Raw genomic sequence first — 25849 nt, 5'->3', positions numbered from 1 at the left:
TGCTTGCAAAAGCCTTGCTATTTTGCTCTCAATTCACGTTTAACTTTTGCATTTTTGTGCAACACATGTAATGTGAGAATATCCTGCAATTTATAGAGTTAGTAGATGAAGAAATAACTAGAGTTCTGATGCAACTCTTCCTTGGTGGAACAGTTCTAATTGATCTCAACTTCTAATTCCTTCCCTATCTTGGATAATGTTCTCTTTGAGTAAGGAGTCCTTCTCCTTATGCAACCTTTTCAATCAGGGGATATTAAATACACCAAGTAAGCTTATCTCCTTCACGTGCATCCCACATGCTCGAATCTGCCCGTTTTTGTGCAAATGAGGATGGACCTGGTTCATGCCTAAGCTTCCTTTATCAATTTTCAAAACTAACCTTCACTTGGGCCAACAACTTACAATTAAGCCATTATGTCGATACCATAATTTAAAACATAAATTAATGAATATTGAAATATTTGGCTCTAAATGAATTTTTTTCCTTGCAATTGAAATTGAATAATGCTAAAATTTCATATAGTTAATTCTAACAACAACAACAACGACGACGACCCAGTAAAATCTCACAAGTGGGGTCTGGGGAGGGTAGTGTTTACGCAGATCTTATCCCTACCCCGATGGAGTAGAGAAACTGTTTCCGAAAGACCCTCGGCTCAAAAAAACGGAAAAGACGAGAAGAGAAGGGAAAGGACAATATATTAACACCGTCAAACAGAATCCAAAGAAATAATAACAACGTCATAAGAACTAGAAAATAGTTGAAATGCAATAACAAGACCAGAAAATAAGCCTCAATGCTATGAAAAACGGGAGGATAGTATGAACATAACATTAACCACTTATCGTCTAAGAGCAACCCTATCAAACTAGCCTCACCCCCGGACTCGACTACATCTTAACCTACAACCCTAATGCTCGACCTCCACACCTTCTTATCAAGGATCATGTCCTAAAAAATTTGCAGTCATGACATCAGTGGCGAAGCCAGGAATTTACTCAAGGGTGTTCAAATTTGAAAGAAGTGAAAAATATTCTCCGAGAAAGAGTGTTCAATATATGTTAAATACCTCTAAAACCTAATATTTTACCTATATACGCAGTGTAATTTTCCGACAAAGGGTGGTCAACTGACCACCCTTTATAACATGAATACGTAGCTTCGCCCATGCATGTCATGTCCTGTCTGATTAGCTCTTCCCAATACTTCTTACGTTGTCCTCTACATCTTTTTGTAAGGCGTGGCTAATTCTAAATTATGCCGTTGTGTGTTGTGTGTGGATGTTTGCATTTGTTCCAACAAGAATACGATGGCATTTTCACTAAACAGTAAGTAGGCATTTGTCAAAGGTTATAGTTAAGACAATTGCATCAGTATAGAGACAACTTGGTTATCCTCGTTGGCCAGCCTAAACTTTTGAATTATATAATCATTTCCAAATGTCATGATTGTCTCTTATGCATGTGCAGGTGTATTTAAACCAATTTATTTTGGCCAATAAGATTCTATTATGATTTCTACGGATTGACGTCGGGGTTTATTATTTCTTAATCTTTTCGTTTTTTAAAAAATTAAAGAATTAGCAGTAGGATAGTTAATCTTTGTAACTTTTAGTTTTAATTTACACATCGATTTCTTATTTTTTGAAGTCTACTTAATTAATGATTAGATAAAAAGTACTACAAATTTTATTTTTTAAAAATTAAATATATTTAAAAATTATTTGAGATCAAAGAAAAAAATATTTAACTATCCAAATAGTAATATTTCTTATAAACTAGAATGAAATAAATAGTATTTTTTTAAAATTATTCGCAGACTGAGAAAAGGAACCAGTGTATTAAACCGAGGCTAATAGGATTTTTTAACTAACAACATGGTACATGAATTAGATTCTACGTAGCAATGTAGCATGTATTAACAATTTCATAGATTTGTGTATTTATTTATTTATTTATTTATTTATTTATTGTTTAGATGGGGTTAGGAACAATCAAATTACCGCAACTATAAATCTTGAGTTGGGGATATATTGAAAATAGTATTTTTACCTTCACAAGGTATATATAAGGTCTGCGTATATATTACTCTCCACGAATCTTAATCTGTGAGATTATATTGGATATGTTGTTATTGTAAATCTCGCAACAATAAAATACGATGGAGGGGTTTTACCATTCAACGACTAGTCGCTCTTCTTTCACAAATTCTAATGATTAAAACAAGTTAATATGATATTTGGTTTTGATTTATTTTCTACAAAGCAACTTAAAGCTGATTAAAATCATATTGCAGAGTCCACATGTGAACATGATCCATGTCGTCAAGTATTTGAGGAATTACACTTAAAGCTGGAATGTCATTTTTAGTGTATTCATTTTATTTTATATCTTTAACAAACCAAGACTAGAGAAATTGATTTTTGAGTATTGAGGTGGATTCTGCATTAAATTTGGATGTTGAACTTAGAAACCATTTATAGATATAATTAACTAAGTAAATGATAGAAGGATGGATTGGTAACCTAGAAATGGGAAATAACTCGATACAATTGATTAACGTTTCACGGTCATGTAAAAATTCTTAACACTATCAATATAAAATAATAACATAATGCTTCAATCTCAAGCAAGTTAGAATCGACTATAAATAATCCTTGACTATTATGTAGTTTAAGAATATTATAAATTGACTAATTTTAAATTAGTTGTCAATCTACTGAAATCCGCATCATTTATACATATCAACATATATTATCTAAATCTAAAAATGATAAGTAATATACTCCACTAGAATTGATTAAATTAAATTTGTAACTTAAAATATGTATAATAAAACCAAGGCAAATACATATAGTAAGTACAGAAAAAAACTGTTAATAGGCAGAGTGACCTGTTCAAGCCGAATAAGCCCACCAGTCCACCACTCAAAATAAATTTTAAAATAATAATCAATGGAATAAAAACAAAAATAATGGTGTTCTCGTAATATAACAAAAATCAAAAGGTAATTTAAATTCAATAAAACTCCAAATATTCCATCTTCTTCCCTTCACGAAAATTTGAAGTTAGAAATGCTGTACCAGTCGCTTTTAGCCTTTTAAGGGCTCCATATAACAGACAAATACACTTTTTCCCCTCAACTTTTTCCTCCTTACAAAAGTGACCCGCTTTCTCTGTCTCATTTTTCATATTTCATTTTTATCATTACAGTCTGTACTATAAAGTCCTCCATTCTCTTCTCATTTTCTCTCTCTATATTTTTTTTTTCACTCCTCAAATTTGAAAAACTGCTTTTTGATTTCAATCATTCTCTCTATAGTTTTTCCAGTTTTGCTTCGAGCTGGAGTTTTCAGGTAATTTTATTTCTTTTTGTTAGTGTTTTGATCGTTAATCTGTTTAATTTTAATTGTTCTTCTTGTGGAGATTATAAGAGCTTCAACTTTTGATATTAATATTCATTTTTGGTGATTTTTTTTATGTTTTTAGTAGCTTGATTGTTAATCTATTGAAATTTGATTGCTCTTTATATAGAGATTGTGATTGTATTAATCTGTTTCGAATTGATTTTGATGAGTTTATCAAGTTAATGTTTGATTAGTTTGTTGATTAAGCTTTGACTTGATGAAGTTGTTGATTTAAAAGCTTCTCGAAGCTTCGGTTTCGATGTTTTTTGCTCGAACCGATGAGTTTAGTTTATTCGAGATTTTGCTCTGCTTTCTGATTGAATTCAACTGTATGAATCTTCTCACTATTTTCTGCTAAATATTCTTGATCAACTTTCTCTCTGTTCTTCTGTTAATTCTATGATTAACTTTTTTTTTATCTGTGTTCTGTTAATTTTTCTGATGATTATGAGTTCAGCAGATCGAAAATTATTCTGAACGTTTTGTTTCTTCGTTCATATGAACTGAATTCAGATTAATTAGATTTAGATACGCAAGGAAAATTCCAAATTAGTTCGGAAAATTAAAAAGGAATTTCTTTAATTTTCGCTTTTGGAATCAATAAGGTTCAGATGTTTTGTATTCAGTGGAGAACTGAACAGAGTAATCACTAACTTTGCTTTACTCTTTTTTTTTTTTTTTTTTTTTGCCTTTTTTCTTTTCTGGAATGTTGTTACATTTAGAAAAAAATAGTGGTATTTAGCTGGCTACATGGGAATAAAAAAGGGAAAAAATGGGGGAAAAAAAAGAAACGAAAAATACTTTGAACGTAAAGAAGAACATGTCACGTCTGTTATAATCTAGCTGGCATTTTCAGTTTTCAAAGTTGTGCTGTATTTGAATTACCTGGACCCCTGTCACAAACAGCCAAAATATAAATCTGTCATTGCCCAACCAAAAAAATGGATCTGTCATTGCCCAAATTTTTCTTGCAAAAAAATAAAATAAAAGATACTTTATCCGTCCTATTTCACATGACACTAGTATTATTTGAGGCATGAAATTAATTTTGTTCTAAAAATCTTTTAAATATGTTTTCACATGACAGAGAGTACTTCTTTAGTCTTTTAAGTATGTAAATTTTATTATAAATCCGAAAATTTTATCTTACGGAGTATTTGTTTATCAAATTGGCATATTGTTTCAACTTCAAACTTAAAATATGAAATTTGAAGTATGAAATAAGATTTTAGGAATTTTTTAAATATTCACTCACAAAATTTCAACTGCATTTTCATGTTCAAACACACTCCAACTTCCAAATACATTTTCCATTTAACTTAAAATACTAATTCATGTTCAAACGTCAATTTGCTGTTTCCCTCCATTTTTACCTAAATGATTGACAAAAAGTTTGGTTAGTTGATGGGGATATGCTATTTTCGTTCTGTGGGCCAATTTCATAGGACCTATTGGTTAAACTAGCACGGTCTACCCAGTTTTCGAACTGGTCATTCAAAAATAGCCAGCGTTTACCAAGTCAATGAAAAATAGTCACTATTTTGCTGCAACAGAGACCGGTCCAGCATAATATACTGGAGTTCGGTGCACCTGTGTATGAACTTCCAGCATATTATGCTGGACCGGTATATTTTGCTGGCTCCAGTATAATATAGTGGAGACTGAAGCACCGGTGCTCCAAACTCCAGTATATTATGTTGGACCGGTATATTATACTGGAACTTCAGTATATTATGCTGGAGTATTTTTCTGGATTTTGAACCGTGTTTACATTCAGATTTATCTTTACATGAAAAGTGGCTAAATTTCGATTATCTTTGAAACTGTGACTATCTTTGAATGACCACTTGTAAATCTGGCTATTTTTGAATTTCTCCCGGCCTATTGTCACAAAGTAACAGTAGAATTTAACGCTTTTCCATTTTTAGCCTTAAGACGTCCCAATTTCTTTGCGTCCGCGAAAATTTGAATTAGACAATTAATAACGCATGCACATTTGTTAAAGGATTTTAGAAAAATTGTGAATTTTTTTAAAGTACATTCTATTATTACATGAGTTTAGATTTCTTTAAAGTTTTATTTTAGTCCACATTACTCGGTCGTCCAATTATAGTATTCTGTCCATTTCAGAAAGAATGCCTGATCTTTGTACAATGGTCAAGACATAATTTTTTGGATATGAATTTATGCACTAATTTCTTACTATTTTATAAAATAAAACTCATATGTTAAAATAATTATGAAAAGTACTATAAAGTCATAATTTTTTATAGCAAAAGAATTTAAAACAGGAAAAAATGTGACTAGAGAAAAAAAATTGTTCTAATTCTTTAAATAGTACTAGTAATGTAGTTCTTTCGTAGGATGGAGGGCATTTTCTACTTAGTCATCAACTAACATCAGAATGCAGTTTTCTTGTCTAGATGTTGGTATAAACAGTATATTAATAATTCCAACAGCTCAGGCTGTCCCAGTATATTCATTTTGCTTTTGACATCTCATACTGCCATATATGAGAAGCAAAGGGCATTTTGGCTAATGACTAACACAAAGATATTGAGCTGATGATCCCAATTCTCATCCACATATTATGATATGTTGGGTATTTATTGAGCTACAACTCCTACTCCCTCAGATTCACAATAAATGACCAATTTGCTTTGGGCACACCCATTAAGAAAATACTAAATTATAGATAAAAATAGTTAGTATGATTAAATTAAGCTTAATTAAATGTTGCAGCATAGTTAATGTGAGGAGTAAACAACTTTTTAGGTATACGTACATGAGGGTAATTTTGGAAAAACAAATTAAATTGTTTCTTGGTTATATAAATAGACACTTATTTTGGATCAAAATAAAAAAATAAATTGGTTAATTATCTGAGGACCGTTACTGCTTTTGGTTAGTGAAGACGCTGCTTAAAAGTGAACTAGCCTACATTATAGGACATCAAATTAATGCACTAGGTAATTAGTACACGAAAAAGAAGAAAATAAGAACCAAGTAGAAGGATGAAAGTAGGACCTAGTGGAAGTGATATTGAGTGTGCAGAATTTGGACACGTGACATGCCTTAAATTAAAACAACTATACATTTGCTGAAAAAACGTGCTGAAAAAACATATGAAAAATGGTCTAGTATTTTATTTGTTTAACTTCCAGATTCATAGGACTGATTATCTTAAATTTTGGAATCTTGCAAAAGAGGCAGAGAGATCTTTTCCCTTTATCTCAATTGTGTTTGATTTGCTTTTTGCTCTTTTCGGCATGTTGTTTAATGTAAGTAATTGGTATTGAAAAACAAGTAATTGGTATTTGATATTGAAGAATCTTTTATCAACATCTTACAGAATACAGAGAAATCCAAATAGGCTAAAACTCGTTTAATAGTATAATTACCATCTCTTTTCTCAATTGGTACTACTATCTCCTTTAATTAGTCATGGTCTTTTTCATCTTTGGAACAATGATAATAGTATAATTACCATCTTTTTTGCTTTTTTTCCCAATTGGTACCACTTTCTTGTTTCATTTGTCATGGACTTTCTCATCTTTGGAACAATGTTAAGTATCTAGTCGTTTTCTTTGTTTTTTTCTTTCTATTTAGTAAAAGGGCAGCCTGGTGCACTAAACTTTCGCTATGCGCGGGCGGGGTGTAGGGAAGGATCGGACCTCAAGGTTCTATTATACGCAGCCTTACCCTGCATTTCTGCAAGAGACTGTTTCCACTACTCGAACCCGTAACCTCCTGGTCACATGACAGCAACTTTACTAGTTACGCCAACACTCCTCTTCCTTCTCTCCATTTAGTATTGGAAGCTAATTCCGCTATTCATGTTTGCTTGTTTTGATGGAAATAAATTACTTGTTAATACTATCCTGGTGTACTTCTCTTCAATCTAAATTTGCGTCCTTGACTTGGTTGGTTGATATTAAATTTACCGTCTCAAATCCTGACACGTCAATTTTCTTTTTCAGTGTTGGAATTTTTACACTAATTGAGATGGATACAGCCCTCTATTGCTGAAAAGAGAAAAAAACTGACTAGTAACTAAAAACTTGAAGAGATGCCAAAGGCAAAGCACCACATCAGGGAAAGAATTAAATCCTTTTTTGGAAGTCATGTTGATCAAGAGAAAGATGAGGAGCTGAAAGGAACGAAAGCAGGTACATGCATTTATGGCATTAATGCTGCTGAATCTAACTTCCAACTCTTAGTCAATACACAGATATTACCAACTGCAACTTTAAGCTCAAAGTAATAGAACTTCAGTTACTATAGTGAATATGTTCAGTGAATATTCTTTGCATCATTTACTTAACTTTCATAGACACCAATTATCTTTTCGTCTTCTTGAGCCGAGGGTCTATCGGAAATAGCCTTTCTACTCCCTCGGGGTAGGGATAAGGTCTGCGTACACAGTATGCTCCCCAGATCCCACTTGTGGGATTTTACTGGATCGTTGTTGTTGTTGTTGTCATAGACACCAATTCCCAGTCCCCACCCCTTCTGAAAAGAAAAAGAACAGATTAAAATGGTCTATGAAATTCTTGGCGCCCAAGTGGAATTTTCAAGCAAAGTTAATACCTGGTCCTTTCATATTGCAGAAATTGAAGGCAAAATTCAGAAGATCTTGGCTCATCTTAGAGGAGAAGATGGCAGAGATGAGAAAGAACCACTGGTGGAGCTAGTTGAAGATTTTCAAAATCATTACCAATCACTGTATGCTCGTTACGATCATCTCACTGGAAAACTGAGGGAAAATGCACATGGAAAACATGAGAAAGATAGTTCTTCCTCCAGCTCAGACTCAGATTCAGATTATAGTACTAGAAAAAAAGGCAAGAAAAATGGTAAAATGGAATTCGCAGATGTAACAGATGGCGCCAAGGAAGAACTGGCAAGCGCAAATCTGGAAATAGCTGAGTTGAAGGCTCAGTTAATGGCTGCGAAAGAAGAAAAGGAGGCCTTGCACTTGGAGCACCAGAGCTCTTTGAGCAAATTGCAAGAAGCAGAAACAACAATCAGCAGTTTGAATAGTGAAGCAGAAAGGTTGAAGGAGGAAAATCTAAAGCTTCTTTTTGATAATGCGGAACTCAAAGAGAATTTGGAGAAATCTGCAAAATTAGAAGCTGAATTAATGCAGAAGCTGGACGAGATAGCTAGAGAAAAAGAAAGCTTACTTTCGGAGAAAGAAGACATGGGAAACAGCATATCAGAAGGCAATAGTACTATCGAAGAATTAAGAACCAGTGTGGGGCAGTTGAAGGAAGAGAAAGAAACCCTACAGGTAGAATTGGATGCCCTAAAAACCGAACTTCCCTCAGTGAGGGAACAACTAGATTCTGCTGAAAAAGAAATAGCTCAGCTAAGTCAAACACAAAAGGCCACAGAGGAGGACAATTCTTCACTGTCGTCAAGGATTTTACAGCTCACGGAGGAGATTGGACAAGCTCAACAAAAGATCCAAGACCTTGTGACTGAAGCTGACCAGCTAAAGGGGATGCTGGATGAGAAAGAAAAGGAGCTCTCTACTCACAAGGAGATACACGAGGCTCACAAAAATGAATCATCAACTCGATTAAGAGGTATGGAGGTGGAGATTGATTCGTTGCAGTCTCAGAGATCAGAAATAGAGAAACAAAAGGAAGATGAGCTCTCCGTGCTGCTGAAGAAACATGAGGAAAAGGAGGAGGAATTCGCATCCCAGATCGAAGCTCTGACAACAAAGATAAACAATATGCAACTTGAGATTGAATCCTTACATGAACTGAAAGGCAAGCTAGAGGAGCAAATAGAGCAACAAAGAAACAAGTTGTCAGCTGAACTTGAGGACTTAACAAACAAGGTGAATGAGAAGGACCAAGAATTGAGGTCTCTTTGTAGCCAGAAACTTGAATTGGAAGCAGAACTGGAGAAGAAAGCACAAGAAAATGCAGAATTCTCAAGTGAGATAGAGAGTCTCAAGCAGGATATAGCAAACAAATCTGCGGATTCACTGAAAATTCTGGAAGAGAAAGAAAGTTCTCTTTCACAAGTGAAGGACCTAGAATTGGAGCTAAAATCTCTTCAGAATCTGAAATGTGAGTTGGAAGAGCAGCTGACAAGCAAAGACGAGGTGGTTGCTCAGATGAAAAGCGACAAGGAGATGATGCAAGATAAAATTTCTGAAATTGAGAGGGCATTAACAGAGAGAGAAAGTGAACTAGCCATTCTAAAGAAGAAATCTGAAGATGGAGAAACTGAATCATCCGCTCAAATTGCTGCCTTAACTTTGCAGGTGAGCAATCTGCAGGAGCAGTTGGAGAATTTGCAAGTTCAGAAGTCCGAAATAGAGTCTCAACTTGTGGCAAAAACTGGAGAAACATCAGAATACCTCATCCAGTTGGAAAATTTGAAGGAGGAATTAGCAAGGAAGGCATCAGATGGCCAGAGAATGCTGGAAGAGAAGGAAGGCCTAGTGGTACAGGTTAGGGAGGAAAACGGAAGTCTCCTAAGCAAAATATCTGAACTGGAGAATGCATTAGTTGAGAAAGTGGACGAGCATGGAACCTTGCAAAAGAAGCTAGAGGATGTGCAGAATGAAGCTTCTACTCGTATTGTTGCCTTGACCGAAGAAGTTAATGAGTTAAGGCAGCAGATAGAAATACTGCAGACAGAGAGAAGCCAGCTGGAGTTGGCAGCTGAAAGAGGTAAACAAGAATCCACTGAAAGTTTGGCGCAAGCAGAGAATCAAAACACAGAATTATCACAAAAGATTGTGGATCAGGAAATAAAGCTGAAAGAACAGGAGGAAGCATTTGTGAAGTTGGTGGAAGAGAAGGACGGTTTAGTGGTACAGGTCAATGATCTCCAGGCGGAAGTGAAGTCTCTTTGTGAACAGAAGAATACATTGGAAGAAAACATAAGCAGTGCAAACAATGAGAACAATCTGCTGACAGAAGAAAAGGGAAGTTTCCTGAGCAAACTATCTGAACTGGAGAATACATTAGTCGAGAAAGTTGATGAGCATGAAGCCTTACAAAAGAAGCTGGAGGATGTGCAAAATGAATCTTCTACTCAGATTCTTGCCTTGACAGAAGAAGTTAATGAGTTAAGGCAGCAGATAGAATTACTGCAGACTGAGAAAAGCCAGCTGGAGTTGGTAACTGAAAGAGGTAAACAAGAATCCACTGAAAGTTTGGCACAAGCAGAGAACCAGAACACAGAATTATCACAAAAGATTGTGGTCTTGGAAACAAAGCTGAAAGAGCAGGAAGAAGCGTGCGGGAAGTTGGTGGAAGAGAAGGACGGACTAGTGGTACAGGTCAATGATCTCCACGCTGAAGTGAAGTCTCTTTCTGAACAAAAGAGTACATTGGAAGAAAACATAAGCAATACAAGTAATGAGAACAATCTGCTGAAGGAGGAAAAGGAAAGTCTCCTCCTTAAAATATCTGAACTGGAGAATGCATTAGCCGAGAAAGTGGAGGAGCACCAAGCATTGCAAAAGAGACTAGAAGATGTGCAAAATGATACTTCTGCTCAAATTCTCGTCTTGACAGAAGAAGTGAACAAGTCAAGTCAGCAGATAGAATTACTGCAGACTGAGAAAGACCAGCTGGAATTGATAATTGAAAGAGGTAAACACGAGTCCACTCAAACTTTGGCACAAGCAGAGAATCAGCACACTGAATTATCACAAAAGATAGTGGATCGGGAAATGAAGCTGAAAGAGCATGAGGAAGCGTTTGGAAAGCTGGGCGAGGAGCAAAAACAGCTTGAAGGTTTGCTGCAGGAGTACAAGGAAAATCTTAAACTTGCAGAAAGGAAGATTGAAGAGATAACAGAAGAATACCAGAAGAATCTTGAAAGTAAAGATCAGAAAATAGACGAACTGGATGACAAGATCGAAGATCTGAAGAGGGATCTAGAAATGAAAGGAGATGAAATGAGCACACTAGTGGAGAATGTCCGGAACGCTGAAGTTAGGCTACGATTAACCAACCAGAAGCTTCGGGTGACTGAGCAGTTGCTGTCTGAGAAAGAAGAGGACCACATGAAGAAAGAAGAGAAGTTACTGCAACATCAAAGGTTACTTGAAGAGAGGATTGCAACATTATCTGGAGTTATTGTTTCTTACAAGGAAACTCAAGTGAAAATAATAGCAGACGTTTCAGATAAGGTGAATGACACTCTGACTGCAATGGATACATTCAATATGAAGTATGAGGAAGACACTGGTCACTTGGAGTCCCGCATTTATGAAATATTAAATGAGCTTAAGGTTGCTTTGAACTGGATCAAAGAAGCAGGTGAAGATAAGAAGCAGCTGAAGAAGGAAATTGATACTCTAGTGCAGCAACTGAAAGACGAGAAAGACTGTACAGCAGTGTTAAGAGGGAAGGTTGAAGAATTAGCAAAAGCAGAGCAAAGCGAGGTGAATCAAAGGGGGAGTTTGATAGAAGCTGTTCACCAACTCGAAGAAAAGATAGCTACACTGCAGAAACTGACAGCAGATAAGGATGAAAAGATAGCAGAGTATGAAAAGAAGATGAATGACAAAGATAAGGGAATCTTAGACTTGAGTGAGGGAAAAAGGGAAGCGATACGACAGTTGTGTATATGGATTGATTACCACCAGAGTCGATATGATGGTCTTATAGAGATGATCTCAAAGACTAGGGGAAGAAGGCAAGTAACTGCTTGAAATTCCTTCGCAAATGGTACATCATTTTTGTTATGCTTTCCTAGTTACATTAGTTTTGTTCTTTTGGTTTTTGGAGTGATTGGTCGTTTCTTTCATAAGGTAAATGATACTATTTCTGGTCGTTAGTTTTTGGATGCTGTCGTCTGTAAGCATCTTAGTTTCTTTAATATGCCCTTTTTAGGCTGTATAGGCAAGCAATGCTACCATTTTTTCAGTTGAACTTCATTCATTGGATATATCAATTAGCATAATCGTAATATTGTGAGTATTCATTGGAATAAATCTTTCCCTTTCTAGACTTCATTCATTGGATATATCAATTAGCTGAAGCAATATTGTGAGTATTACATGCACATTCCTCAGATTGTCTTTGGGGATGTAGCTTTACCTTTTTATAATCTTTTCCTTCGGGAATACTTTTCCAGTTTCTACCTAAAATTGATTCTGGATTCCTTGCCATGAAGATTTGATGGATACTTTATCTTAGCTAATTTCAGAAGCAAGGCGGAATCAATTATTTTCTAGAAAATTGAGATCGATGTTTCCAGTTCCTTTTTAGTCATCAACCACAATGCCCAGTCAAGGCGGATGTTGCATTCCCACAGTGGGTGAGGTGCATCTATTGCGTAAGCTTGATCTATACATATAGTTGAATTCTTTACGAAATACTATATATTTATACTCGAGCATTGCCACAAAAGAATTAGTGAGTGAAATATACAAGTCTGCACCCAATGGCTTAAATCCATGGTCCACCAGCAACGCTCATTATCCAATATGCTAAATTGCTAATGATAGAAATAGCGGGAGAAATTCAAAAATAGCCAGATTTACAAGTGGTCATTCAAAAATAGCCACAGTTTCAAAAGTAATCGAAATTTAGCCACTTTTCATGTAAAGATAAATCTGAACGAAAACACTGTTCAAAATCCGGAAAAATACTCCAATATACTATACTGGTATTCCAGTATAATATATCGGTCCAGCATTGGAGCATCGGTGCTCCAATCTTCAATATATTATACTGGAACTTTCTGCATGTTGAAGTTCCGGCATAATATGCTGAAAGTTCATATACAGGTGTACTGATCTCCAGTATATTATACTGGAACTTTCCGTGTTGCAGCAAAATAGTGGTTATTTTTCAATAATTTTGCAAACGCTGGCTATTTTTGAATGACCAGTCTAAAAACTGGCTAGCTCGTGCTATTTTTACCAGAAATAGCGGGGGTTAGTTTGATTCGCCATAGGTTTCATGTAATTAAACAATCTTCTCACAAACAAATCAACAATGAATTTCAACTTCCTGTAGAAAACTGCAAAATGTAATAATCCTAATGCATTTTTTGCAGGCACAAAATATTTAGTTCAGTATGCAGCTACTCTTGCCTGTGCCAATGTGCCATAAAGTATGGCAGCTAACATAAGTACTGATAACGTGATCAAACAAAAAATCGGATAGCATCAGAGCAAATATGAAACCAAAGACCCAGATATCTATTCAATAAGCGTTGTATAAAAATACTCGCAAAATGAGTATTTTGATTCCTATAACATGAAGTGCACCTACTGCTACTTCTGGACCATTCTTTATTGCTAATTTCTCCAATATACTAAAAACCTAGAGGACGCAAAGACAATTGGTGGGTATGGGTAAAAATATTCGGGTGCTCAGGATCTCTCCTTTTCCAAGTCGACGAAATAACGCTTTCCCATAAACACCTTCCTTGCTTCTCTAGGCAAATTAACATGTAGGTTCAGAATATAACCTGAACTTCTTCGAGTAATTCAATCAGATATCCTCATTTCCACACCAAGAATGTCCTTTACCACCTCATATGTCACAAATGCAATTGCTATAGACGGTACCACCTGAAAGAGAGGCACAATGTCATATGAGTACAACAGAGAACAATATAGGTAACCAAATCACTCTCTTTACAAGTACAACAGAGAACAGAAATTTCCGAGGATAGGCACTAATTAGCCTTATTGGAATACCAGGAGAATATCTTGATATCAATTGAAGGGAATTGTAGAAAGCAACTGGTTGTTTTAGCACTCTGTTCACCTGGACATGGAGAGTAGGGGAGAGAACCACTTTTAAAGAACACGTAATGGATTGGACTAACCTTGACTGAATTTGGGACTAAACCCTTATACAAAGCTCCAACTCCCTCATGACGAACTGTTTTCCTGAATGCATCGACCATGCCACTATACTCTAGAGGTGCCTTGCTCTCGCCAGTAACAACTGAAGCAGCATTTTTCCAGCCACCCATCTGCATTCTTCGACGGATGACATCAAGAGGGTAAGCAACTGTCTGCCCAATAGTTCCAGCAACAGCACCACAGCCGAGCTTTGTCGTAACACTCAATTCAGAGTCTTGAGCTAGTCCCAATGGTCGGGTTTTGACCAACCAATCTTTTAACGATTCATAAACAGCAAAGTTTAAACCTACATAAGGAATCTGCATTTGAACTTAGTATCAGCAATGCAAACATTATGTTAATCATGGGGCACCAAAAACAGGAAAAAGACAGAAAACCGGACATGTGCTTAATACATTGGCCATATCATTTTTCTTTAAGAAGTATATCGCACTATCTTTCCACTCAATTGGTTTCCTCTTTCTACCTTGATAAACCAGTCCCCTCTTGATTTACAGCACCTTAATGCAATTTTCGGAGAAAATTAAGCAAATGGAGGGAAGAAGAGGGGGTTAAAAATAAGATGCTTAACTTTGCAATGACATGGAAAGGTGAGTCAACGCCGGCTGAAGGACAAAGCAGCCCAAGCAGTGGCTTTAGGCCCCAAATTTGGGAGGCCTCATTTTTTATTGACAATAATTTTATGAATTATTTTTTATATAAAAAAATTGATTATCTTAAAGTTAAAAGGTATAACTTTTTTTACAAAAAGGAAAAAAAATTAATTTGTTACTGATATTGACCCTTGAGTTTGAATAATCCGAAAGCGTATAAAAATATTGACTTAACCTTGATTAAAACACAATGCCACCCTGACATGATAGTTTAGGCTTATTTTTTAAATTATATAGCATTAAAGAAAATATTATAAGTATAAGATAAAACTCTAATCGATATACTTAATAAGATAACATGACTTGATTTTTTTTAATGCTTATATTCCTTGTAAAATAAAATATACTATAACAATTGCATCTGACAAAGAAGTTTTACCAAATTAAAATTGATAAAATCTTGTATATAATCAACAATGTCTCACGAGAAGCTAACTGAATCAGATTAGCAGTATTATTAATTGAAAAAGAATTATTAAAATAACTCGATTAAAGAAAATTATTAATAATTTTTCATCTAATTAAGTTAGAAAAATTTACTTCAAATAAAAAAATATATTTTTTCAAAAAATAATTAAGGCCTATCATCAATTTTTTGCTTTAGGCCACTAAAAATGTTGAGCCGCCCGTGAGGTGAGTAAGATCGATTTTAAAATTTCAGAGTACCAAGGTTTAATAATTTGGAGAATAAGAACAATGGGAAGCAACTAGTGTAGAATCTTAAGCTGCTGGAAGTTTGGATGAAAATCAAGTAAATCATGCTGACCGTTAACCATTATGAAAAAGGCGGAATATGTGTGGAGTCTGATAGGTTGCCAATAAAGAAATTTGATGAAAGTTTGAAAACACTAGGAGGGCCAATTTTCAACACTATTCGACAAGATGGCTCAACCACGGGACTTCCAAGCTAGCATCCAAAACACAATCTCTTATCGAGGTGTTAGATAACAGCTGTCTTTCAGTTCGATGGAAAAAGTATTCTTTACTAGTATAACTTAATATCTCCAGCAGTATGTGCTTAATGTACAAATTCTCTCCTCACAATCAGCATTTTCAATATCACTCCCGCTTTTGGAAGAACTGAAATATCCTCTACAGCAAAATTCTCTTGTTAAAACTTAATGATATAAAAGTACTACCAGCCGTTAAATCCCTGAATTTCTCTAATTTCTTGCTTCGTGCTGATCACGTAGTCACAATAAAGGATATTTCACTATTCTTTGTTGATACATCATACAGAGGAATTGTGTCATTCTTTCCTTGATAGCAACACCTTTCCAAGCTTACTAGACTGTTGATATTCAACTATGCAGATTGGTGGCTCCGGAGATTTTTAGAGTAATGCGAAAGAAACCCTCAGACATAAAAGACATGATGGTAAACGTAAAATTTGTTTTATGAGTATCGTTAAACGCAAATTATGGTGTTCATGAATATACCAACATCAGCCTATACAAATTCATGGATCCAAAAAAATTAATGAACAATGTATTAGTTTTAAATGAGATATAGTAATCATGCCCATAAATATGTCCGGTTATGTATAACAATTACAACTCATAGTCACCCTTTAGTATTCCGCCCAATCTCAATGAAAGTTTATTTTCATGCAAGCATTACCAATATTCCAAAACTTCACATGCTTAAGTCAACGAGTGATTACAGAACCAATATTATTATTACTCAAACATGATGAAAATGTAACGATCCCATCCCCAAAATCACTGAAAGAACCATAGGTACCTAATCCATAGAGAGAGCGTATTTTGTTTGGTTTAGTGAATGACGAGGAAAGAGCATTTTCATGACCTAAATTCCATAGAGAATAATCTATGTGTAACCAGATAAAACTTAGCACACAAAGTAAGATGGATAAGCAACAAAATGATCAAGAGGGGTATAATTTTAGGTCCAAAGAGAAACCATGTGCTTCTGAGTGTGATACTAAGCAAGTCAAAATCAAAACCATCACTTACCACACCTATCACAGAAGGAAGCCATCCTTTGTACAGAGCACGCGGGCCTTCTTCAACAAAAACTGTTCTAAGAGCATGAAATATCCCTCTGTACTGGGAAGGGGATTTATCTGTCTGCAAAGAGAAGCAGAAGCATTACAAATTAACAAAATCGTGAGAAAAAATGATTAGCCCATTTCTGTACCCAATGTGTGTGGGCAAAATTGCAAAGTTCACAGATGCAATACCTGGACAGTAATCCGGCCTCGTACCAAGTCCATTGGATAAGTTGCTGACATGGCAATGATGCCTGCACATGCTCCAGCACCAAGGCGTAGAAGAGGAGTAAGTTCAGCATCCTCTGCAATGAGGTAAGATAACTATAGTTAATATCGCGAAGTAAGTCTATAAACAAGCATAGACTCATAAATCTCTAAAACTAGGCCCATCCATAACAGAATGTCGCAAATTTGCTACTTTTTCAATGGAGAAGATGGATGAAACAAATTGCTTGGTAGATATGGAGGACGTATATTTCTTGACAGAGTTTTGCAGCATATAATCTGTTTCCAACACTGAAATATTTTAAGTCTTAATAGTTAATGGTGGGCCGAGTAACAGAGATAGAATGAAGAAAAATAATTGGGTAGTCAGTTAATTGTACCATTTCCAGTTTGCTGCCGGTAAAACCATAAGATTCCCCTGCAACATTATTAAATAATAAAGAGAGAAGATGTTAGAGTTTATAAGCCATAAAAGCTACAGTAGACATAATATAAGAAAAATTATCTATTAATTTAGTTTATAAGTTGAAGTAGAAATCAACTCAAATTCGAATTTCTCAGTCAGGGTATCACAATAAACTCTTGTACTAACTAAAAATCTTTGGGATTTCATATCCCTTCCACAATCATTTTCATTCTTTTTTTTAAAATGAAATCATTTTCATTCTCAAACATGTTAACAGTCAGATAATAATAAAATAGGAGTCCAAAAATACAAAGACAAACAGAAAGAAATCTAAATAAAGGTCCACCTATAAACTCTTTCAGGAGCAACTACTAAATGCTCTCCAACAAGAAATATAGTATCCATACTATATGTCTATATCACAAACATATATCTTTAGGGCAAGTTTGAACATATCTAAGAGAATTTGGATTTGAATTACAAAGTCAAGTTAGAGTTTATTTCAACCTTATTTGCTTCATTTCAAATGACAATTCTGAAAACATGTCATTTGAAATTTTTTAATTTTGAAATCCTTTCCAAATATCTCCATCCAAGCAGGCCCTTTACTCTTTATTTTTTGGTTGGTAACAGTATCCTTTTACAATTTTAACATTTGTACTTCCATCTATTATCAATAAGTCAAAATTCTCTACTTACAATGTTCTTGTTATAGCTGAATATCAAAGAAGTAGAAGGAAAGAAAACCAATGATCCATAACGGGTCAGAGCACATATTCTACAAAATTCTGACTCCTTCCTTCTAATTTTCCCCACATCAAAGATTGAAGACTTCCCCACCACAATCCTCAAAATCAATTTTTTTAAATAATGTCTTCACGGATATGGTTGAGTGGTTGAAGCATAGGATGTTGGATGTGAGCCCATCTACTCCAACTTGAGGATGCAGGTTTATCCACAACTGCACTTGTGGGTTATAGGAGTTTGCCTGGAGGATTAATTGAGTTTTGCAGAAGCCGGACCAGACACCACCGTCATTAAAAAGAAAAATAAGTTATCAGCATCCCGATCAATTATCCTCTTGCCTTTTTACATACCATAGAGGAACAAACAAGTTGTTTTCTGCATAATGATCAAAAAAGCAATTTTGTTTTCTGCTTCCGGAATCATGGATTAATTGACAACACAATTAAGGTAGAATGATTAAGTCCCCTGATGGCCTGATCATAAATTTTACAAATGAATTAACACAAAGACCTTACAGGCTTGCAATGATGAAGAATTTGACCTTCGTGCCAAGTGCGTTAATCATTGAATACGGGAAATTTTTAGCCAAAAGAAATCCTGAAGAAAATATATTTTTTCTTTGCAAGCGGTGAACTTGCATCTTTCAGCATTCATATTGAGTTATTGACCTTCTTTTTCAACCAGAAAGTTCGGACACCTAAAGGATCATTGCATCTCACCAAGTCAGTGAAAGTACTCTTCAATTAGTCAGACATCTGTGTGCAGAAACCATTGCTGTTCCTAGTTATTCAACCTTTATTTTGTCGAGGTTCAAATTCCTGAATTCCCGAATCACTCCCCACATTGATAAACATATACTATGTTAAGCACCAATTCAGAAATAAAGGAGAGCAAAAATTTTCTTGCTACTCCAAATTTTAGAACCGTAGAGCATCTCATTATTCAATAAGTTACAATAAAGCTCTTTAAAAATAACTATCATAGAATCAACAAACTAAAACCTAAAACAGACAAGGGTAGTGGCAACTCGAAAGAGAACTTTCTTCGTGAGATTAGCGGTACAGGGAGTGAACATTTAGCATTCTGAAAGAAATAAGTGTCATGGCATACCTGGACGCCTCCTCATAGCTGAAGAACTTGACGGCAGAGTTTGGAACAATGCGGGCACAATTAGTACCATTTCCTTTGAACAAACCCCGGAAACCCTCAGTTCTCCATATATATTTCAACCCCTGAACTGTACCATTGTATTTTATACTGTGAGGATTCTGAACCTGCACTTCAGCGAACAAAGGTAAATGTAAGATCCTTGTAAATTATGTTGTATGTTTAAAACTATTTGCAGGTTAATGCAGCTACATAAACATGTACTATATATATATATATATATATATATATATATATGTATGTATGTACGTATGATCATACTCACTCTTATGTAAATACAAATATGCTATCACAATAAAAGTAAATACTTTTTTAATAAGCACACAAATAAGTTAAATGCTCTGACTCCTTTTTTTTTTTATAAGGATGCTCTGATTCCTCAATACAAAATTATAGTTAACTGAAAATTCGTGTTTGATATCTAATGGCATCACTTGTCAAATAAATATATATCAATTGATATCCACCACTTTTAGTTTAACTGATAGATTGGTTCACAGCGAAATTTGTTCAACACTTCAGGTGCAACTGAAGTCTAACTGATGCATTTGGTTTTAAGTACTCAATTGGGTTCTCAAACACCAATCTAAAGATGCTAAAAGATGCATATTTGTGGGTATACATCTCAATATAGATCATTCATAAACTTTGCAAGCACAATTTTTCATGTAAACCTCCAATCACTTCATTTCATGAGAAAATTTGCAAGGATATACAGAAGAAACATCTCAAATCATAAAGCTTAAAAGAATCACTTGGAATATTTACCTGGAGCAGAATTTTAAGCCTTTCCAATGGAGCAACTGCAGTGCGTGACCTGTAACACAAGAATAGTGTTTAGTCTTAAATTTTTGAAAGTAGGGAAAGAAAGGTAAAAAATGCATTTAACCTATTGCGAAAAGTATCTCATGATCTATAAAATCAAGAAATAACTGCACAGGTAATGAAAACTACACCATGCGACATATCTTTTTAAAGCAAATGATATACAATGTGAAAGAAACACCTCAGACGGTTACTTTTAAGAAGATTCAGGATGTTAATGCGATAGTCAGAAATGCAACAAGTCACAGTTCCCACTTCCTTCTGCTCTTCTCCTTTCAGGCAACAGCAAAAGGAGAAGATAGAAAAATCCTTTATCGCTTCAATTTCTATGAAAGCACAAAAGCATATGTAGTCATGCAAAACCACACAGCACACAGCACACTATTCATTTCATTTTCTTCCCTAAATCCACTACCTAAACGAGGCTCTAATAGTTCTGTTTATGCAGTTCAATCCCTGTCTGCTATGTTGACAGTTTCTTCCTCTTTCCTTTTCTCCTATCTCCTTTCCTACATCAGGTTCCTTCAACAGAATTTACTAGATAATGGAATTTTAGTTTATTCTTTTTTAACCTGCCAGACAGACGACAATGGTTATCTGCATAGGTATAAACATGTTTCCTAATTATTAGTACATGCTTGCTTCTTAACTTCCATGGTGATACCATGCTATGTTGGCATCGAACGGGATCTCTACCTAACCATCACTAATGCTCTCTACATATGCCATGCACTTGACAGACCCATTTTAATTGGTAAAGTCAAGCATATGTAACAGCAAATGGAATTTGTGTTTGTGTTACTGTCTGTCCCCTTCCGAACCATATCAGACCAAAAATAAAAAAACGGAAAAGGTAAGAAAAGCTGACAGTAAACTAGTATAAACTAAAACTGCGAACGGAAATTACCTCTTCTTTTCTTTTTCTTTTTGGAATTATTTGTAAGCATTAAAATCAAACTAGGTAAGATCAAAATGAAATTTCACTACTGTCTCTGGGCTCCCGAACCATAACAGAGGGAAAAAAAACAACAGGTAAATAATGAATATACACTAGAAACAGCAAACTGAATTACTTCCTTCTTTTAAGTTATTCATAAGAATTAAGATCAAGCCTAGGTAACAGCAAATTAAGTCATCGCTACTGTTTATCAGCTTCGGAACCATAGGATAACTTTAAATAAACAAGCATAAACTAGAAACAGTGAGTTGAAACTATTTTTTAAAACTATACAATTAAAATCAAACCTAGGTAACAGAAAATGAAATTTTAATTTCTATTTATCTAATTCATAACCTTAACAGCCAAAAAAAGGGACTAATAATAAAACGAGTATAAACTAGAAACAGCAAATTGAAATTAGTCCACTATTTTTCTTTTGAGCTATCTGTAACAATTAAAATCAAGCCTATGTAACATCAAATGAAGTTTCATTTCAGTTTATTAAACTCCTAACTGTAGCAGTAAAAAAAAAGGTGTCATAACAAAGGAGTATAAACTAGAAACAGCATATTGAAGTTAGTACTACTTTTACTCTTTTGAATTATTCGTTTAACAGCAAATGACATTTTCTTTTCAGTTTAAACAGTTCAAAAAAGCTCTAATAATTAAGGAGTAAAAACTAGAAACAACGAATTTTTTTCTGAACTATTCGTTAATCAACTAAAAGTAACAGCAAATGAATTTTCAGTACTGTTTATTAAATTCCTAGCCATAGCAGTAAATAAACAAAAAAAGGACTAAAATAAACGAGTATGCAGTAGACAAGTGTGTAAATTAGAAACTAGTATAAACTAGAAACAACAAATGGAGATTACTTAGTTTATCTATAACTATTTTAACAATTAAAATCAAGCCTGGGCCTGGGTAACAGAAAGTGAAATTTTCATTTCTGTCTATTAGATTCGTAACCTTAATAGTTTAAAAAAAAAGGACTAAAAAAAGTACTGACACTCCACCGGCGATGCCACCAGCAGCGAGAGACTTGATAATACTGAAGATAGCAGCATGACTCGGAGCTTTAACTCCTTCGCTCGCAATCTTAGCTTCTTCAGCCAGATTAACGATTGTAGTAACAGCACTCTCGCTTCTCTTCCCTACCACGTCCTCCGACGCCATTTTAAGCTCGCCGGAACCCTAGCTGGAGAAGTATTCACGGTGTGTTCGTCAGTGTTCGCCGGCGATCGAGAGAGAAGATAGAGAAGGGAAGGGAAGGGAAGTCAGGGGGCACTGGGTTTTGGTTTGGCTTCCTTGAGAAATGGGCAATGACAAAATTGGAATTTGATTAATTTTCTTTCTTTTTTAACCAAAGGTATGGATTTAAATGCTACGTAATAATCAGTATTAGGATCGTTTGGGTAATCTTAGCTGTATTATTTTGTCGTGAATTGTAATATGAAAAGATTATGTTAATATACCTAATATAGAGAAGTTTTAGATAGAGTTTATCCCGAGTCGAAGCGAGTATTTAAATTCGAGTTAACAAATTTACATATATTCAATAAATTTTTCAAAATAAATATAGAATTTCTACTAAAGTTATTCGGTTCGGCCAAACCCGCAGGCCTTAATTTTATCTACTCTTTAGATCATTTTTTTTTATATTTAGATAAAATTGTGCATGTCTGAGACTAATTACAAGCCGTATATGCGCATACAACTTTTATTAGGGGAAACAATTTTTGTGCTATTTGAAATAGGCAATGTTTTCTTTCGTTAAACTTTAGTGTAATATTACCCCTGTTGTTAGAAAAAAATCTTATTTTTTCTCTTGCCCCTAGACCTCCAAACTAATGATAATTTAAATCATAGTCAACACTTAATTTATAAATTTGGATTTTAATTTAAAATTTTGGATTTTTTTTAAAAATATATATATACATGAGTCCACCCATTTCCATGGAGTTTTTTGTAGTGGCAAAGGTAATTCTAGACAATTTACTAATAGCGAAGGTAAAGGTATAACAAATAGCAAAATTTAATAATTTCAAATAGTATATGAGTAAATTTATCTTTTATCTTACTGATTAAATAGTCAATGTCATCTCTTCCAAATTTATTTTGGATAGAAAGTATATAGATTGATATCGAAACCCCCCTCCCCCCTCAAGAACAGGCATTTTTATGCACAAAGTATAATACACGCATTATCTTTCAAGTTATACAAATTATAATATAATATTCATGAATTTTCACATAAGTTAATAATAAACTTAATTAATACCATCATCAGAATTTACATTACTGTAAAGATTAATTTTTAAATGTAGTAAACCAAATTTGTTTTATTCTATGAAGATTTTTATGTGGAATTATCTTACTAATGCGGCCAATCATTATGTTGTTGGTTTGGGATATGGATAATGATAACGTCTGGAAGTTAGGGCTAAGATATGGTGGGCCGGATCAATACTTAAAATGAATTTGGGCAAAATACAGAATTGATCAGCTCGATCAAAATTAATTATATTTTTTAGCCAAAAAATATATAAAATAAATATAACCTTTTGTATAAAATAGGTATACATAAAAATATATATATATTTTAACTACTATTTTTTAAAACCGCTAAAAATATACCTTTCTTAATGAATTCAGGTACAGTTTACCGTAGGAAGTCGTTATCGGTTTAGATTTGGTCAGCAGTTAGGCTTATAGCCTATTGGTCATTGACTTTTATTTTATCACGAAATTGTTTAGATCACATAAATTCTTTCGTGATGTTCACATTTAAAAAAAATCTTTTTAATGGCTAACATATCCATTAAAAAACAATTTGGTTTACCAATAAGGGTTGTGGTGGAGCGGTAAGTACTCCTTTATTCTTAACCAGAGATCTCGGGTTTGAGTCCTTGGATATGAAGTCGTCTTTATTAGGGAGCGTTTTACCCCCCAATGTGAGATTTCTTGGCGTGAATCCGAATTTAGTAACAAGTAGGAAACCAAAAGACAAAAAAACAATTTGGTTTGTGTTTCAACCACACACACAAAAAAAAGAGTTTGGGGTTTATGTTTAGTTTGAAATCTACTATTTATAACTGTTTTAATTTAGTTTTAGGTGAATTATTCTTAAGTTATAGAGATTTTTATTTGGTTTTTATTTATTTAAAAATGATATAGGTATTTGAAGAAAACATTTATTTTCCAAAAGATACAAGCTCTCGTCGTGTTTATCCTTTAGGACTGCGTTGTAGCTTATGTATAGGATAGAAAATATTAGGAATTTTTACCTCCAATAGCAAAGGTTAACACCTTATTTATTTTAAATAAATACTATTTAAAAAAATTATATTCTATAGATACCTTTTAAGGTTTATAGCAAAATATTTAATTTTGGTTACCTCCTAGCCCTAAGCCACTAAATACGTTATTCAGTTACACTATTTTCTTTTTATCTCTACTTTGATATATCCCATTCTCTTCCCCCATCCCATTAAAAATTTCCGCTCTTCCCCGCCTTCTAACGGCATCTTCTCATTGATTCACTTTAATCAATCCTTCAAAATTCAACGACCAGCAGCACATCAACAACAAACCCTAACCCGAAGTCCCAATCATGCCGAAGCAAATCCACGAAATCGTTGGTGATTATTTATTGTTGAGGTTCACCAAGTTTACAATGCTTGACTTTATCACATATTTATCTTTCATTGATGCCTGGATTTCAGTCCATGCGGATAACTAGACAAGAATCCAATTAAGTTTCGATTAAGTATTCTGTAAGTTCCGGTTCAATTAGCGTTCTGCAAGATCTTTGAAGATGGAAGGACTATTTGGCTACAAGGCGAAAATTAGGGTTTGTTCGAGCAAAGACAACAGAGTTTGGGGCTGAGCAACTTGATTTTCTGTTAATATATTTCAATGTATTTTCAACGTATCATGCTGTATTTTCATGTATTCATTGTCTTTTTTTCATTGTAATTCAATGTATCTCGTTGTATTCCGTGTATTTCATTGTATTCACTGTCTTTTTTTTTCATTGTTTTTCAATATATCCCGCTGTATTCTATGTATTTCATTGTATTCACTGTCTCGCTATATGCCATGAATGTATTCATATATTTTTTTAATTAATATAATTTATGTATTCAGATGTATTATATGATTTCTCTGAAGATTGCTATATTTTGGGGGTATTTTTCAGTTGAGAATCTTTTCTATAACCGAAAATACAAATTTTGTGTGTTATAATTGAGTTTGTTGAGTTATATTATGAGTCTATTATGTTAATTGATACACTTTCTTCCGTTTAAAATCAGTGTAATCCCCTGTTTCACACCGTGAATATAGTCGAATACAGTAATTTGTCCAGCTGTAATCCCATATTTCAATCGATGAATACAGTCGAATACACTCGAATACAACAACTGATTAGCTGGACTTCTCTGATTCACGCCTATTTTTGCTACTGTATTCATGAATACAATAGCTTAAATACATCAAATACGTCTTATAACCACAAAAAAGGTATCTATAATCCGTAATATAGCAAATGGTATCTATAGATGGCTAATTACTACTAAAAGATAGTGCTTTATGAAAAA

General features: G+C 34.3%; 2 protein-coding genes across 2 annotated transcripts; one reads left to right on the top strand and one right to left on the bottom strand.

The window, feature by feature from the left end:
- The first annotated feature begins 3140 nt into the window (after window positions 1-3140).
- LOC107800630 (uncharacterized) lies at window positions 3141-12402 on the top strand. The gene is made up of 3 exons (XM_016623833.2): window positions 3141-3356; window positions 7388-7576; window positions 8018-12402. Exons 2-3 carry the CDS (start codon window positions 7477-7479, stop codon window positions 12097-12099), a joined length of 4182 nt encoding a protein of 1393 aa, XP_016479319.1. The 5' UTR covers window positions 3141-3356; window positions 7388-7476; the 3' UTR covers window positions 12100-12402.
- A 1139-nt stretch (window positions 12403-13541) lies between these two features.
- On the bottom strand, window positions 13542-22589 carry LOC107800635 (mitochondrial adenine nucleotide transporter ADNT1-like). The gene is made up of 8 exons (XM_016623841.2): window positions 22258-22589; window positions 20252-20300; window positions 19427-19590; window positions 17544-17581; window positions 17128-17240; window positions 16901-17014; window positions 14232-14570; window positions 13542-13971 (listed from the first exon to the last, which is right to left on the bottom strand). Exons 1-8 carry the CDS (start codon window positions 22422-22424, stop codon window positions 13888-13890), a joined length of 1068 nt encoding a protein of 355 aa, XP_016479327.1. The 5' UTR covers window positions 22425-22589; the 3' UTR covers window positions 13542-13887.
- Between the last annotated feature and the right edge of the window lie 3260 nt (window positions 22590-25849).

The sequence above is a fragment of the Nicotiana tabacum genome, chromosome 1 (assembly GCF_000715075.1).
Source record: "Nicotiana tabacum cultivar K326 chromosome 1, ASM71507v2, whole genome shotgun sequence".
Taxonomy (NCBI): Eukaryota; Viridiplantae; Streptophyta; class Magnoliopsida; order Solanales; family Solanaceae; genus Nicotiana; species Nicotiana tabacum.
This window is presented reverse-complemented; position numbering and strand designations above follow the sequence as displayed.